At 43.3% G+C, this 14,975-nt stretch overlaps 2 protein-coding genes across 11 annotated transcripts in view; one reads left to right on the top strand and one right to left on the bottom strand.

Annotated features, from left to right (window-relative positions):
- LOC138941272 (glucose dehydrogenase [FAD, quinone]) overlaps positions 1 to 14,975 on the bottom strand; it is a 266,478-nt gene that overhangs the window by 51,905 nt on the left and 199,598 nt on the right. The window lies entirely within an intron of this gene.
- Positions 1 to 14,975, top strand: part of LOC138941271 (kin of IRRE-like protein 1) — a 347,460-nt gene that overhangs the window by 152,769 nt on the left and 179,716 nt on the right. For all 10 annotated transcript variants that reach the window (XM_070310778.1, XM_070310779.1, XM_070310781.1 and 7 more), the window contains one exon: positions 11,057 to 11,186. In XM_070310778.1, the coding sequence (XP_070166879.1) occupies positions 11,143 to 11,186 (44 nt within the window). In that variant the 5' untranslated portion in view covers positions 11,057 to 11,142. The remainder of the gene's footprint in view (positions 1 to 11,056; positions 11,187 to 14,975) is intronic.

Genomic DNA, 14,975 nt, shown 5'->3' with positions numbered 1-14,975 from the left:
ATATATCCAAAGATATTAATAAATAACGACGAACGGTTACTCGCATCTAGAGAGTCTCGAGATCTTAAAAAATTACATTAAAATTTTATTTTTATTATTAAAATTGCGCTGGCGAAATTCACAACTTGTTCATTAATAATTTATTATTTTTTAAATTACAGAATATTATATTAAAAGTTATTATTCACTATGAAAGGTGATGATAAAAATCAAAGAGATTATTCGGATAGTCTAATTACGATATTAATTTTTCTAGAATTCAAAATATAATTTCTTTCATCTTAAATAATTATTAATATAATTATTTACTCATTTTTTATATATTTCATGTTTTTAACAACTTTTTTACAGCTTTATTGAATATCAGTATGACAGTGGAATAAGTAATGTTTATTTTTAATTAACTTACTAATAGAATTATTTCTTGTAATTGATTTATTTATTAGAATTATTTTTTTAATTTTCGCGAAACAGAATAAATAAAATTTATCTACCGCATAAGAAAATAATTAATTTTTATTGATATAAATCGCGTTTTCTTGCAAGATCTACGACATTTATTTCGCTTATCTGTCATCTTTTCGCTGGTTGAAGTATAATCGATCGCGAGATCGTGGCGCTATTTTAAAAATTGTAAACTCGATCCGCTCTATTCGCTGCGGATTCCGTATTCTCTCTTCTTACGCGAATTACTTTGACCGGAGTTTACAAACATTATTTAAAGTTTTCGAGAAAGAACGAAGAGAGAGAAGTCTACTACCTTGTGCCCTTAGTCTTTTCTCGTTTCACCTCTTTCTCACCGCACACTTTCTTTCTCCGTTATACCCTAACGATCTCTCTCTCTCTCTCTCTCTCTCTCTCCATGAAGCGGTCCCTTTGAATTAATTGAATCTCCGGCTGTCCACTCCGCGGTAACGCTCGCATTTATCTTGCTATCCGTGCCAAGAAACGTGTGCCGGCGACATGAATATTCACCGATGCGAGTTTATCGGATTTTCTTATTCTAATTTATCATGAGAAAGGGAGCCACACGGGTATGCAACATTAATTACGATCAATTCTCAGATTCTATTCGTATGTGCGACGTCAGCGACGAATCGTCGCTACGAGAACAATCGCGAGCCATTTCAATTCACTTCTGCCGAGTCCACGCCTTTTTCTCTCCATGATAAACTGGCGAACTTCTTGGCCGGGCTCTTCTTCAATGCCCGCCGCTCGTTCGCCGCCGATTCTATCCCCCCCCTTCCCCCTCCCCCTCCCCCCCCGGACTGTGATAATAAAGAAAACGGTCGGAAGGACGAGGGAACGTCTTCGACGGCTTTCATTAACACCCGCCGATTAGATTCGCGACGAAGGTACGTTAATTAAAGATATCTGAAATAAGCCAGAACTCTCGCGACTAGCAGTTAAAATCTGTTAAATGACGACGCTCCCCACCTCCCCCCCCCACCCCCATCCCGCTCTTTACGTCGCATTCGCAAACTATCGGGACTTTTAATGAGCCCGATAGATTTTTATCGCTCGTTTTTCTTTCCGCGAACATTATTTATGCACCGAATCGGATCTCTCCGGGTCCGTTACTCTAGGTTTTTATCGAATCGACGACAACGTCGTCACCCGCAGTACTCTCGCAAATACAATCTGCGCTGCGCGCCAATTAAAAGTCACCCCGCGAACCCCACCCGTAATCTCTCCCGGGTCGCTTCCTTCGTACAAGACTCAGAGTTCAATAATTCGGAATCGCTCCACTCTCTATTCTCGTCCAAGTTATAATCCACCGAAGATGCCGACAAAGGTTTCATACGAATTATACGAGGGGGAAGGGAAGAGGAGAAGGAAGAGGTGAGAGAGAGAGGGGGAGGAAACGCCGAGGGTGAGAGGAGCGCTTTGATCCTCGGTCAAAGGCCAACGTCTCCGAAGGGAGCGCAATGTTACGTGGGTCCCTTGGCCCATTGTGGCTCCCATTGTTGCGCAAACTGCATTACAACCGGAAGTGGCCGCGACCTCTCTTCCGTGGCTCGTAACTCAGTGTCTCGCGGCTTGACACCGGCGTAACACAATGCAACAGCAGCAGCAGCACCACCCAGCCGACACCGACGTCAGACGTCGTCCACCACGACACGTCGCAGCGTTCGTCGCGTTACAAATGGAGGAAAGGGGGAAGAGGCACGTTATACGTCGCATCAATCTTACGTCGTTCGAAACATGTTCCGTGCGTGTATGTCGGCAAGAGGAATTTAATAGCGCCGACAATCTTCGTCATCACGATGGAGCGCTCTTAAACGAGACACAATACGCGAATAACGAAGCGATATTTCTCGTATCGCTTCGAATGGCTTTGAATGAAACGAGCTGCGCGATTATTATGTATATAATCCCGCTGTGATTTTTTTTTTCAAGCCTATCACTTTCGTCTCGTTTACGATTGATTCGTTTCGTGTTTCTTCTTTTCCTTTCTTCAAATATTATAACGCATTCTAGATGTTGAATTTTTAAATTTTATCCGCTCGATTCTTCATTTTTTTAAATATATTTTTGCTCGACATAAAAAAGGATATATATGTTTCAATAAAATATGCTAAAATGTGTACGGGCATCCATTTAAATTTGGACTGTACCAAATATACGGGATGAATAGAATATATTGCGTATTAAAGCTGGATCAAAAACGTTACCCGATTTTCACATCGTGATGCATAAATCATTATGTCGATAAAAAACTAAATAGCGATATAACGTACAATATAAAATACTTTTGAAAATTTATTGGATTTTACATCGTTAGCCCGTTCCGGATTTAGAAAAAATATAGTTTATGTTTTTCTGAGAGAGGGAGAGAGAGAGAGAGAGAGAGAGAGAGAGAGAGGAGAGGGGAGAGACCGTGGATAACGAGATAGATAAGAAACTAACTTGAGATTAAGTTTAAATTGTTCTCTTCTGCAGCAAAGTTGTCCATTCATCAGGATCGGTATAAACCCTGTTTAGGGTCTGCTTAAAGATGCATTGCCTGAGTATTGAATTATTAATAAGGATGTAGCGATCCAACAATAATCCATTTAGCGTATCTTTAATAAGTGCTGGATACATTCTTCTGCATATATTCTCTTTATTGAGACAAAACGTTTGTTCTACCGGGAAAAAAAATTCTTTTTTTTTTATGAAACTAAAAAAAAATATATTTTTCAAAGAACTAAACATTTTGCTTATTTGGGAGTTGAAATTATATTTCTTTCCCCGGAAAGAGAAAAGTTTTGAGATATTTTAGTTCTCAACAATTTCCAAATCGTTTCGTGTATTTGAAATCTGTTTTGTATATATGTGTGGGTATGTGCGTGTGTGTGTGATGTGGGGTTTCCGGGGCTCTAAAATTTTTTTCGTCTATCGTACATATCCGACACCCTCCGCAGCGACAGTTATCGTCAATGAAAGGAGACTGAGGGGGACCAGTCCTCAGACAACAATAGGGATCTCGTGGGGTAAGGATCTATTAATAATTCCAGAGCGACGTCGTTACGCTGTAAGCGCACTACTGCAACTCGAAAGGGGAAGAGAGAGAGAGAGAGAGAGGCTAAAAGGGCGGCGAGGGCGGAAGTGGGGTAGCTAAGCGATTCGTTCTACTCTCCGGAGGCCGACCTCTCAATTAGCCTGCTTTCCTGCAAACTACGACTCCCCTGCGATGTAGCGCCGGCAGGCCGTTCCGGATCTGGCAGCATGTTTTCCAGGATATCCTGATTCGTTGGATTCAACTGGTAAATCTGCACGAAAAGCCCGAGGTGTGTCCATAATTCTCCTCGGGTCTGCGGAAATCCGTGATCGCGGTACAAAATAAATCAAGAATTTTTGACGAATTTGATATTAATGCGTTCGTGTGTAGCTTTCAACACTCGATCGAATATGTGTATTTTCTATAGTATTGTATTTTAAAATTCGATTTACATAGAATTTATATATTAGTTTCTATTCTGTGTATTTTCTATCTACATTGTACTAAAACCATGATTTAGGAAAAATTTTCGCGAGATGTCTTAAAAAAAAAATAACTTCTTAATAATTTTAAATCTTCAATGTAAATTCCTTAAGTCATCTCTCTCGTATATTACAGTTGCATGTGGCATATAAAAAAAATATAAAAGATGCGAAGGCGTTTGCATCCTCTTGACTTTGTAAATAGAATTATAAAGATGGAACAAAAGTAAAACGGAGAGAGAGAAACTGCATAGCAAATGTAGGAAAAGAAATAGCGAGGATCACTAGCGAGGGATATAACACGCTCGAAATTCGAACCCCATACGATTTTACACGTTCGGTTGCCATTGCCCTGGGGCCGGCGTCGCTCGTAGATGGCCCATGAGATCATCCAGGTCCAAGTGGAACGTGTTACCGTACCTCATCGCAACTAACCATCGGATCCGATGGTTAGTTGGGCTAAGCCCAATATCATCCAGCTGGATCTGGTTCGCGCGCACGTAGACTTGCGTCGGTAGTGGTGGTGGACTCCCCATTATTTTTTATTCCGCGCAAAATCGAAGGCTCTTCGAAGCGGACCCTAGACCAGCCGGTTTAATCCACTCTTTCGTCGAGTTTTACGACGGTTAGGCTGCATCGGAGGTGGGTCTCGCCGAACCCGGTCTCGCTCGTAAATAACGTCCTAATTAATTTTGCTCGATTCGACTTTATAACGGGAGGTTTAACGTTGCGACCATCGGGGCGACCAGCTTTCCCGCTACTATCCCCAGACTGAAATTTACCTTCTCCTCTCCTCCCAAAGATCCAACCCCGTGGAAATGGTACCAAGTTTAATCCTCTGCGGTATGGAGGCGACGGGAACTTTCACGAGGCGGCTTCGCGCGCGCTGAGTTCAGGCCAAGACAAAGCGCATGGTCCGGTTCAATGAATTCCCTTTCCCTCTCCGGCGCGGACCTTTTGCCGACCGTGGAAATTATCTGTCAACAGGTCGGGCGGTCGGTCGGTCGCGTAGCTGACAAGAAAAATCGACGACACTTGCTCGATGCGGCGCAACACGGGGGATTAAAATTATGCCCGGGAGGGGTGTAAAGCGTTTTGCCGTACGTGTTGGTACAAGAAAGAATTATTCGATGAGGATATAATGAAACATAATATGAGTTAAATTATTTTTTACAAGTTTTTGATGATATTTGCAGCTTCGTGTAATAGAGATGATTTTTTAATACAATTTTCCTTACAATTTTATTTTTTTAATTGTAATATAATAGAGAGATGATTTATAGAATTTATACATTTTTGAAGTAAATGTAAAATAATGCCGTAAAATTTACAGCGGATGGAGATATTGCGGTGCATTTCTAAACATGTCATCGTTCGTATATGCTGTCTTTTTGGTTATCAATTTTACAACGACTCGCGTCCATATCGAATTGAAAGTATATTTTCAAAGATATTCAAAAGGAATGTACAATACGTGTATATCGCATGCACAATATGTTTCTCATACATATCAATTGGAAGGGAGATTCCGTATGAGGAAACTGTCGTCGCGGAACTCGCGGAATCGTTTCCCACGTAGTGCTTCGTATTCGCGCACGCATTTGCCATAGCTTTAGACGCAGGTTGCGTGGAACGCAATCGGCGAGTCACCGAATCTCCGCCCATCGCAAGGAAATTCCTTTTAAAGCGATCCTCTCTCTCTCTCTTTTGGGGACGCTCCCGGAGAAATAAAAGTAGGGACGACTTGGCGCGAGACGGAAGCCCGAGCGGGTCACGTTGTCGGGCGAATCTTTGTCGCGAAAATTTCAAAGGTATAAATAAAGTGTTGACGAGGCGTCGCGCCGCCGACTCTCGTAAAGACGTTGAATTTTATGAAACGTCGCGGGGTTGCGGCGAAACACGTAAATACGCAATAAAGCGTAAGTTTCCCCCTCCCCGCTCCCTTTCCCTTGTCGCCGTCACTTTTGCTCCGCAGTCCCGGACCGACCCTACGATCCACCCGAGCGTCGTCGCTCGGTAGGAAATCCCAGGCGCGTCATGCCTGGTTTCACCGATTTTACCGTGAATTCGGAGACAAAGAGACGAGAGAGATACGAGAGAGCCGAGGATTTTATAGACTACCCGGCTGGCTTTTCGCGCCAGTGTCGTTCCTCGACGGCGATTTTTACGAAATTGCGCATGCATCGCGTATCTAAAAGCCAACGCTTTCGTCCTTCGTCGTTGTATAATGCATAGAAATTGCGCCATTTGGCTAGTTTAGACAGAAAATTTTCGGAAAAACCCTGCGCTTTTCAATGCGTGCGCTTTTCTCAGATGACCGTAATTTACAAATCGCCGTCTTACAAAGAGCCCCGAGAAAGATTCTCGTTCGGTGATTTCTTCAGCGTCTATATGAGCGTAGAGTTTTTATCACTGAAATCTCGAACGCGAGTCTCAGTCATTAAAACTTTGGAGAAGGAACATACCTCGCGAACAATAGATTCTTCCATGCCACGCCCGACTCCGCTTCCGATTCTCCGGCCGGCAAAAACTCGCGCGGGAATCTTGCATTTCCTCCATTTTCCATCTCGGCGAGACGACCGTTGGGGAAAATTAAGGAACTGATTAACGCGGCCGCTAATTTGTCCCCTCTAGCTTGGCACTGCCCTTTAACTTAATGTGACACGGAGTAGACGTGAGGAGGAGGAGGGACAATGAGCGTAGACAATGGTGAGGCTGATACGCTTAGCGGAGGCAAACGGGTCTGCCAAGTTGAAGGGACTTCCGCGTAGGAGTGTTTCACCGAGGATAGCGCTGGAGGGTGTACGAGACACTTAACTACCCCTAAATAACGGACCAACCCCTTTGCCGACCGCTATTCCCGAATCCGTCCGATCGTACCAACCCGCGCACGTAATGCGGCGAAATTGCTCCCATTGCGTGCTAATTCGTGGCAGATACATTTGCGAGGCTTGAGACGTGCGACGAGTTTTAATCAGCGATCGGTGCGTTCATCGCGATAAAATTATTTCAAACCTCTACGATGCATAATCGAACCAAACGAGGTTCCAGGCGAAAATCATATTATTCAAAAACACACACGAAATTTAAAATACCTGTATATTTCGATATTTATCCTTTTCGCTGGTTTATCTTTTAGCGCATACGTACACGTGCCTTAAATCGCACGCGATACATACAGGGAGATCGTCCATTAACGTATATCCGCTCGTGCGATTAGGGTATAATGGCGACGTCGATACAGGCGACATGATCAATCTACGTCGTTCCCGGAGATTTATGAAAATACTTGCTTTCACTGTCATGTCGTGGCTCAGCCGAAGACGCCGAAGATATAAGTTGAGAAAAGTTCACGCGAAAATCCCCCGAGGACGAGAATGGGAGGAGAGAGGGGGAAGGGACACAACAGACTTCGACGTCCACCTACGGCAAGACTCGCTTCCCTTTTTTTTTTCGCGCGCAAAGTTTGGTTCAATTTTCCCTGCACCACATGGTGCGCGATATTAACGGATTGGGAAAAAAGGAAGGAAACGAAGGACGGACATTCTCAAAATGTTTCGGGACGAGTCGCATTAAGATCATGACTTTGATCTCTCACTCCTCGTTAGCAATTAATGCCTCCCACGGCGAAGTTTTTGTCGAAAGTTTTTATTATTCGCGTGGTTCTCCGACAAATGTAATAGCCTGGCATTATTAATAGAATTATGTAACTCTTCTTTTATGTTGTCTCTCTCTCTCTCTCTCTCTCTCTCTTTCTCTTTCTCCTTCTCTCTTGCCATAATAATTACTCCCGCGAAGCTGCCGAGCGCGCGCTGTTAATTATTAACGAAGACATCAATCTGAAATACGCGAGTGACACGGTGATGTAACCGAACATCTGTCGTCATGCGCGGCTACGACAATATAATTGAGCGTGTTAAAAACACGCATCACACGTCTGTTATGTTTCAAACGTGACATATCCGGTTTTCCTTTCCCCGCGAGTATTGGCTAAACTTTTCCGAGTTTTCCTCCGTACAAGTTGGAACTTTATCCGCGACATTCAATTAAATCTCGCGTACCAGTGCCACATTTTTGCGTACCATCGCAGAGCAGATGGGCACGCTTCGAAACTTTTTTATATACTTTATTTTAACGCCAAAAAAAGAGAGGGAGAGAGGGAGAGAGAGAGAGAGAGAGAGAGAATAAAGAACTCGTATCGAGTTTCGAAACTCGCGGTATTATTCTCGCTACATTTCCTTTAACGATCCTGTGCGCAGTTCAAGGTAGCAATCACACTAACGAAAAACAATTGGCGCAAACTGAAATTTTCTTTGACGCGCGAATCGATCGAGAAACTTGTCCGATCAATGTTACGAACAGCCCAGAGTTTCGGTCCGGCGATTCGAAACTGCCAACATTCCCCGACTTTGTCGCCGTGTCTAATTTTTAGCTAGAGTAAAAATTCACTCGTGATCGTTGGAAACGATTTCACGCGTATCGATTTCGAATCGGGAATAGTGTCTCGCGTAGCGTTAGTGCTCGCTAAACGCGTAGTCGAATAGCGATTTGATCGATAATGAATTCATTAAATGCGTTTCGAATGCGACACGACCATCGTCCGCCATTAGCGCGCCTCTGGACATTTCGGCCAGCGCCTCGGGTCTTTGAGGGTTAATTGCGGACGTGTTGCGGAATTCCATTAATCGAAACGCTTTCAAGGCTTCGCTTGGTATTTAAACGCTAGTACACGCGCGTATACGCGTCGATCATTGGCCGCTCGATGCTCCATAAATAATTGCTTTCATGTTCGTCGACTTAGAAATTACGCAGAAATGTGTAATTGGCTCGAATAAACGCATATTTGCACTGGGATATAAGATAAAACGGTGTACTATTTACCTGAAATCATTTGTCCGAAATTAGCATTTTTTGTAATCAATATATCAGTAATATAAAAGAAGACGTTTTACTTTTCTTTTAGAAAAATATTTTACTGAATTTTATATATGGAGATGTTCAATATATAAGGATATTCTGGAAAATAAAGAAAGAAAATGGCAACAATTTTTTATAACAAGAATATGTTTTTATAATAAGAATTTATATAATAACGTTTGTAATAATTTCTTTTTTTTTTTTTTTTTTTTTTTATAATTATTCATATATTTTAGTAAAACTTTGAAAGTATTTTTGCGTATCTCAAGATGAATTTTATAAAAGTTTTGTTTCTCAAGCAAGCTTAATTTCAGTTAATTTCCACTGAAAATGTGCCTTTCTTAAAATCTGGTACACGCTGCGAAACCCTTGAATTTATGAGCGATTAAACAACGTAGAAAAAACAAAATACTGAAAATTGTAACGAATCCACATGAGAAAATTTCTAGTATTTTCCGCGCACAGCAACGACGACTTGCGGCTTTCCCGCTGCTGTTGCTGCTACCATGGTAGCAACGGTTCCGACAAGCCAGCCCATGGGGGTGGAAGTAAACGGCTTGTTGCGCGTCGACGAAGCCCGTTTTATGCCCTGGAAAAAGCAGGAATTCAAATGAGTACCGTTATACGTCGAGGCGTTTATATGATAAAGAGTCGCCCTTAAACAATATTTATGCCCATCGTTGGAGCCGGAGGCATGTAATAAATACTAAGCCTATGCTAATCTTTATACTTGTCCCTTGCTCGAGCGCTGATAAGGTCTTTTAAAATTCCATCTTAAACACCCAGGAGACGCGCAGGTTAAGAATAATGTATCGATTATTGGCGAGAGGTGAAGGTACATAAAAGAAGATTTCATGTTTCGATTTATCGAAATATATTAAGAGATTTATCATATTTTGACATATATATTGTTGAGATAATTTTTTCTATCTTATTTTATTTATGTAAAACAAACAGAATATTGTGTAGTTTATTATACAATATAGATGATACTTTATTTAGAAATAATTTCTTTTTTCTACATAAAGGAGAATTTTGTGTCAGCAGTAAGGGATTAATTTTAGACAACTGTTACATCAATCTTTTTACGCTATCTCGTATCAAAATTGATACGTTCTTAATTTGAAGAGATATAGAGTTTAGCTTTACTATTTTTCGATATTATAATAAATACAGATAAAAAGAAGAAATAAAAATCATTCTTTATTAAAAACAGAGACACAAAGATAAGAATTGACCGCGACTTACTTTATTGCAAAGGAACGTACAGTACGGTACAAGATAGATTTTTTTCGTTGTTGTCGTCTTTGTTTCGCGGGAAGGGGGCAGGGGGGAAAGAGAGACCGCGACCGCTTCATCCTAGTAGAATTTCGAGGGTAGGAGCCGACGGCGATTTCCGTTCTCGCGCGCGACAAATCGGAAGCGGCGAGGCGAGACGCGCGCGCGGTCTCTTTCTTTCTCGCGTCGATCGGTCAGCGGCACAGAAAAAGAGTCCGGAAGATTCCCGGGTTACCTGGAACTCGGCGCACCCCGACGGAACCCTTAACCCTCCCGATTTTCTTTTTCCCGCTCGTCACACGGGGGGCGGAGAACGAGGGCAGCCGACCGAATCGAATGGAAACTCGTTTCTTGGGGAATAGCCTACCGGAAATTTACGGAAGGAATTGGTCCTCCTGTGTGCGATCTGACCAACGAGCTCTATCCAACTTGTGCTGGAATCGGTCTAGCCTGGATTGCGCCTCCGGCCGGCGAACGACGCTACGGCGGACGGGGATGTCCACGGAGAAACGGAATTTCATAAGCCGAATCTCTTAATCCCATCGCCCAGCCGATTTCGCGTATCATCCTATCGGACCGCGGCCGGCATACCGCCGATATTTCGGATATTTCCACGTCGAACGCGAGTATCGCTTTTCGATTTATTTATTTTTTTTTCGCATCGTTCCTTGTAAACGCTCGCTCGGAAAAATCGTTCGTAAAATTCATTTCCTCTAGCGTATCGGAGATTTAAAAATCTCCCTATTATAGAGGCTTCGCAAAGTAACGGGGAAATGGCGCGCGAATGAGAAATGCTCAAAGATCAATCGTGATACGCAACCTACGAGCTTTCGATTGGAATTAGCGCGAGATGACGAAACGATCGTTAAATGAATGTCGAATGTTCTGTTTTCAGTTCCTCTGGTGAACATCAGTGTCGTGGAAGGAAGGCCCGCCGAATTACCGTGCGACATCACTCCTCCCGGCGAAGACACGCTGCACATGGTTTTCTGGTTTAAAGACGAAGCCGGAGTACCGCTGTATACGTAAGTTTACAATTTTGTTCTTGTCGCGGAATATCGGTGAAATTAGCATTTGCGAAATTGCTAATGTATTTCGCACATCTTTGAGATATTAGAAATCTCAGTGCAATTTCGCGTCAATACACTGTCTATTGTATTGGCTTGTTTAAATCTTCGCGCGATTTGTCACGGATATCGTCGAAATAAGCGCCGATAAAAAGCAGGAATTCGCGCTTCGATTTATCGTCTTACCGAACGATACGTCGCGTACAGCACGTTTCCCGTGTCGCGGAAAAATTTCAGGCACTTCAAGAATCTACGATTTTCGCGACTAATATGTCGTAAAACCGGTCCGCGAGCCGACTCTCTCTTTTCCATTACGGTGGCAAAACGGGTGCGAATCCGACTCGCCTCCCGTTATTAAACGTACATCACCTCGTGCTTGCTCGCCCCCGACCGAAATTCCTCTCCGCATTCCATATCCCCCCCGATGTGTTCTCCCTTACGTATAAACGGCGCTCGAATTATTACACGGGGCATCCCCTCGCGTACGATCTCTTTTTCTACCGTTTGCCTTCGGAAACGGAAGGAGCGAAAGAGAATTATTTGCGCGCTGGTTACAAGCGTAACTTCCAGCAATTTCCAGATTTTACAGTCAGAGGTCTGTGCTTATATAATACTTAGATGGCGATCAGAAGGAATTTTAACGACGTGGAAAATTCGCTCAATTTAATATAAGCTCGCTATTGATATCGTCGTATTTTGTTTGTCGGGACGAGGAGAAGAGGGTGGAGGAGGAAACGCATTTCGAAACGTGGGAATCGCTTCGCGGTCTATGCTGCCATTAACTCGTATGGCTCCCCGATATTTTTCGATCCTCGCGAATTGAAGACAAACAGTGCGTTCCGAACGAAACGCAAATAGAAATCGGGAACGCTTAACCCGTTCGCGGCAATGAATACACATATGTATGCTGTATCGCTGCACTTTTCCCTACCGACCGTGCACGCGAATTCTCTATGTTCTCCGCATTTTTTAATCCGATCACGAAAGAGAGAGGATTCGCCCGCGAATCCTCATAGACGCGTTCTTTTCTTTGATTTACAATCGAATGTGTAAACAAACATCGCTCTGTAATAAAGGGATCCGCAAAAGAGTTGAAGAAAAAACTTGAAAAGAGAGAGAGAGAATTTTTATCTTATATAATATTTTATTTACAATATGAGACGCATACATTTTTTTAAAATATATCCAATCCCATCTTAAAAATTCCATTTAAAAGAATATATAAGACTTTGTTCTCTCTCTCTCTCTCTCTCTCTCTCTCTCTCTCTCTTTCTTCTCTTTATCTGGGTTCCAATTTTTGAAATATTGTGTCTCGCGAGGAAGAAAATGTTGCTCGATTTTCTCTTTGAAACACAAGTCATTTAATTGGTAATCTCAAATTATTAGCGTGTGTCGCTGTTTTCGGACGGAACATGTGTCCTCCCTTCATCGCTATTTCGATTTTAACGCAAATTTTCAGAGAATTGTGCACATTAAACAAGCGCGCGTCTAACGAGAATCAGAACGCTTGCACAATCAACTTCCGTGGCGTGTAATTATGGCGTGTCAATAAATTTCGATCAACGAGCGTAAGGGGCGTTTTGGTGATCGGAACTGCTCGATGTTTCCGAGATTCAGTTTGGCAGCTTTATCGGCGTATAATTGATAACGGTGATGACGCCCCTCCACTGTTCGTCCGCCGTTGTCGTATCACATATTTCACAACGAGAATATCATATCGAACTTTATCATTGTATGCATGTCTCTTCGTCTTTTTTTTTTTTGCCGTAAAACGCGCGTATCGCGAGTAAAAATATCGGTCAGACTTCACGTTGCTCACAAACATGTTAAACAACCTATTAAGATAATCATAGTCGGCATTCTAAATCCGTTCGTTTTAATGGAATATTGATGGCGTAACTTGTCCAAGATTATTTTATTCTCGAGACACGAGTCCGTTAATTCGTTGCAATCTGTTATATGGAAATAGCCGTGTCAAGAGCGAGAGAAAACAATTACCAAAGTGGTATGCGCGATATTCCTTTTAAAGAGTTACGCGACATTCGCGGAGAAGAATGCCTACGCTAAGAGGAGAGACGGAATGATAGAATATTTAATTTCCCAAGTCGCCATCTTACACCGAAGATACAAGAGTGCTCGGCGAGCAATTTTGTCCCGGAGTCGTCGGTGTTACGATGTTCAAAGTACCGAATTAAGATTCCTGATGAAACATAATTGCGGGTATATCGCCGGTATTGGTATCTCTCACGTGCACCTACCCGAACACACGAGGCCGCGCGCCGTTTCCCGATGCTAACTATCCAACGTAACGATTATTACGAAAGAAAGGGAAGGAAAGGAAAGAAAGGAGAGCTCGCGCGTCGTCCACCCTATATTCCTTCGTCCCAAGACGACTCTAGTAATTGCGTCCCCTTCCCTCCCTTCTCCTCCGCTATTATCCTTCCCGCGCATCTAACGACGACGGCGTTTGTCGGTAGCAAATGAGAGTGAATGTCGCTAATATAGAAACTTTTTCCACCACGGGACCCTTTCGTACAGTCCGAACACTTTTCACGGCGCGACTCTTCCCTCTCCCCCCTGCGATACTATTAATTTTGTTTCGCCGATTATTAATAAGCTCCGCGCTCCTTCACCAGAGAAGAGTCACACGATCTGGAACAGAAGATTCGGGATTTTTTTTCGGAGATCAAAGATCCTTTAATCACGATCCGAGAGGATCAGAAAAAAATTATTCCGCACGATTTTACATCCGATACGTAGGCGTATTAGGCGGGGCTGGGCTGCGCGACGTTAAGAATTCTGCGTTTTTGTTTTTTTTTGCGAGGAAGCAAATAATTTTCGCTGACGCTTCCACATCTGGCCGAGGAGCGGGTTGTGTAAAAACGCGCTTATGCATGCGAGATGCGCGATATAAATCTATTGCGGGACGAGCTAATAAAATGAAGCCCGTGAGATATGTGTTTAGCGCGTTTATTTTTATCGTGCAAAATCGTATCTCGGTGACTCGCTGATCAGGCGTTACATGATTCGCTTTTCGCAATATTTTCGGAAAATTTTCCGCAAATTAAAATTTTTTAATTCTCGTCCGTTCGTGCGCCCTCGTCACTGCGAAAACTCTCGGCGCATACATACACTTGGACACACGCAACTCTGAGAGGTAATAAAATCGAAAGAAATGTCTCGTTGGCGAGAGAGAGAGAGAGAGAGAGAGGGAGAGAGAGAGGGAGAGAGGAGGAGAATTAGCGGAACATATTGAAAAACTTTGTCGAATGGCACATCTTGACGCAGCCGCGCGCGTTTCGTTCTTTTACGATTATTCCGCGCATTGACGTTTCTTAATATCCTGTGCTCGGGGGAAGGGAAATCCTCTTCGTCGCGGCAATAAACATCCGGCATTGACGCGCGACGCCCTGTACCCCGTGACCTTATACGTACGCGCGAAAAGGGCGCGACTCGGCGCGCGTTGCCCTCGCGGCTGATAGGGGGAGGAGAGTGGCGCACTTAACCCGTTGTTTATTGGGGCCATCTCATTAGGGAAATATTCCGAGGCCCGTGTGGACATATCATCAATGTTGCGTGCGTGCGCGGAGGAGAGGAGAGGAGGGGAGCACTAATTATAACATACCACGCGAGGAAGGTCCGGTATGCGAGCTATGCGCGCGGCCAAAAGCTCCCCTCCTTCTCCCCACGTTTCTCACCCCTTTCTCGCATCGCGTACCCAAACACACCATCGATAGACCGCCGCCT

This window comes from Polyergus mexicanus, unplaced genomic scaffold (genome assembly GCF_030449975.1).
Source record: "Polyergus mexicanus isolate NDT 795.1 unplaced genomic scaffold, iyPolMexi1.0 SCAF_18, whole genome shotgun sequence".
NCBI lineage: Eukaryota > Metazoa > Arthropoda > Insecta > Hymenoptera > Formicidae > Polyergus > Polyergus mexicanus.
Note: the sequence above shows the minus strand (reverse complement) of the source record. Positions and strands in the feature narration are given on the sequence as shown.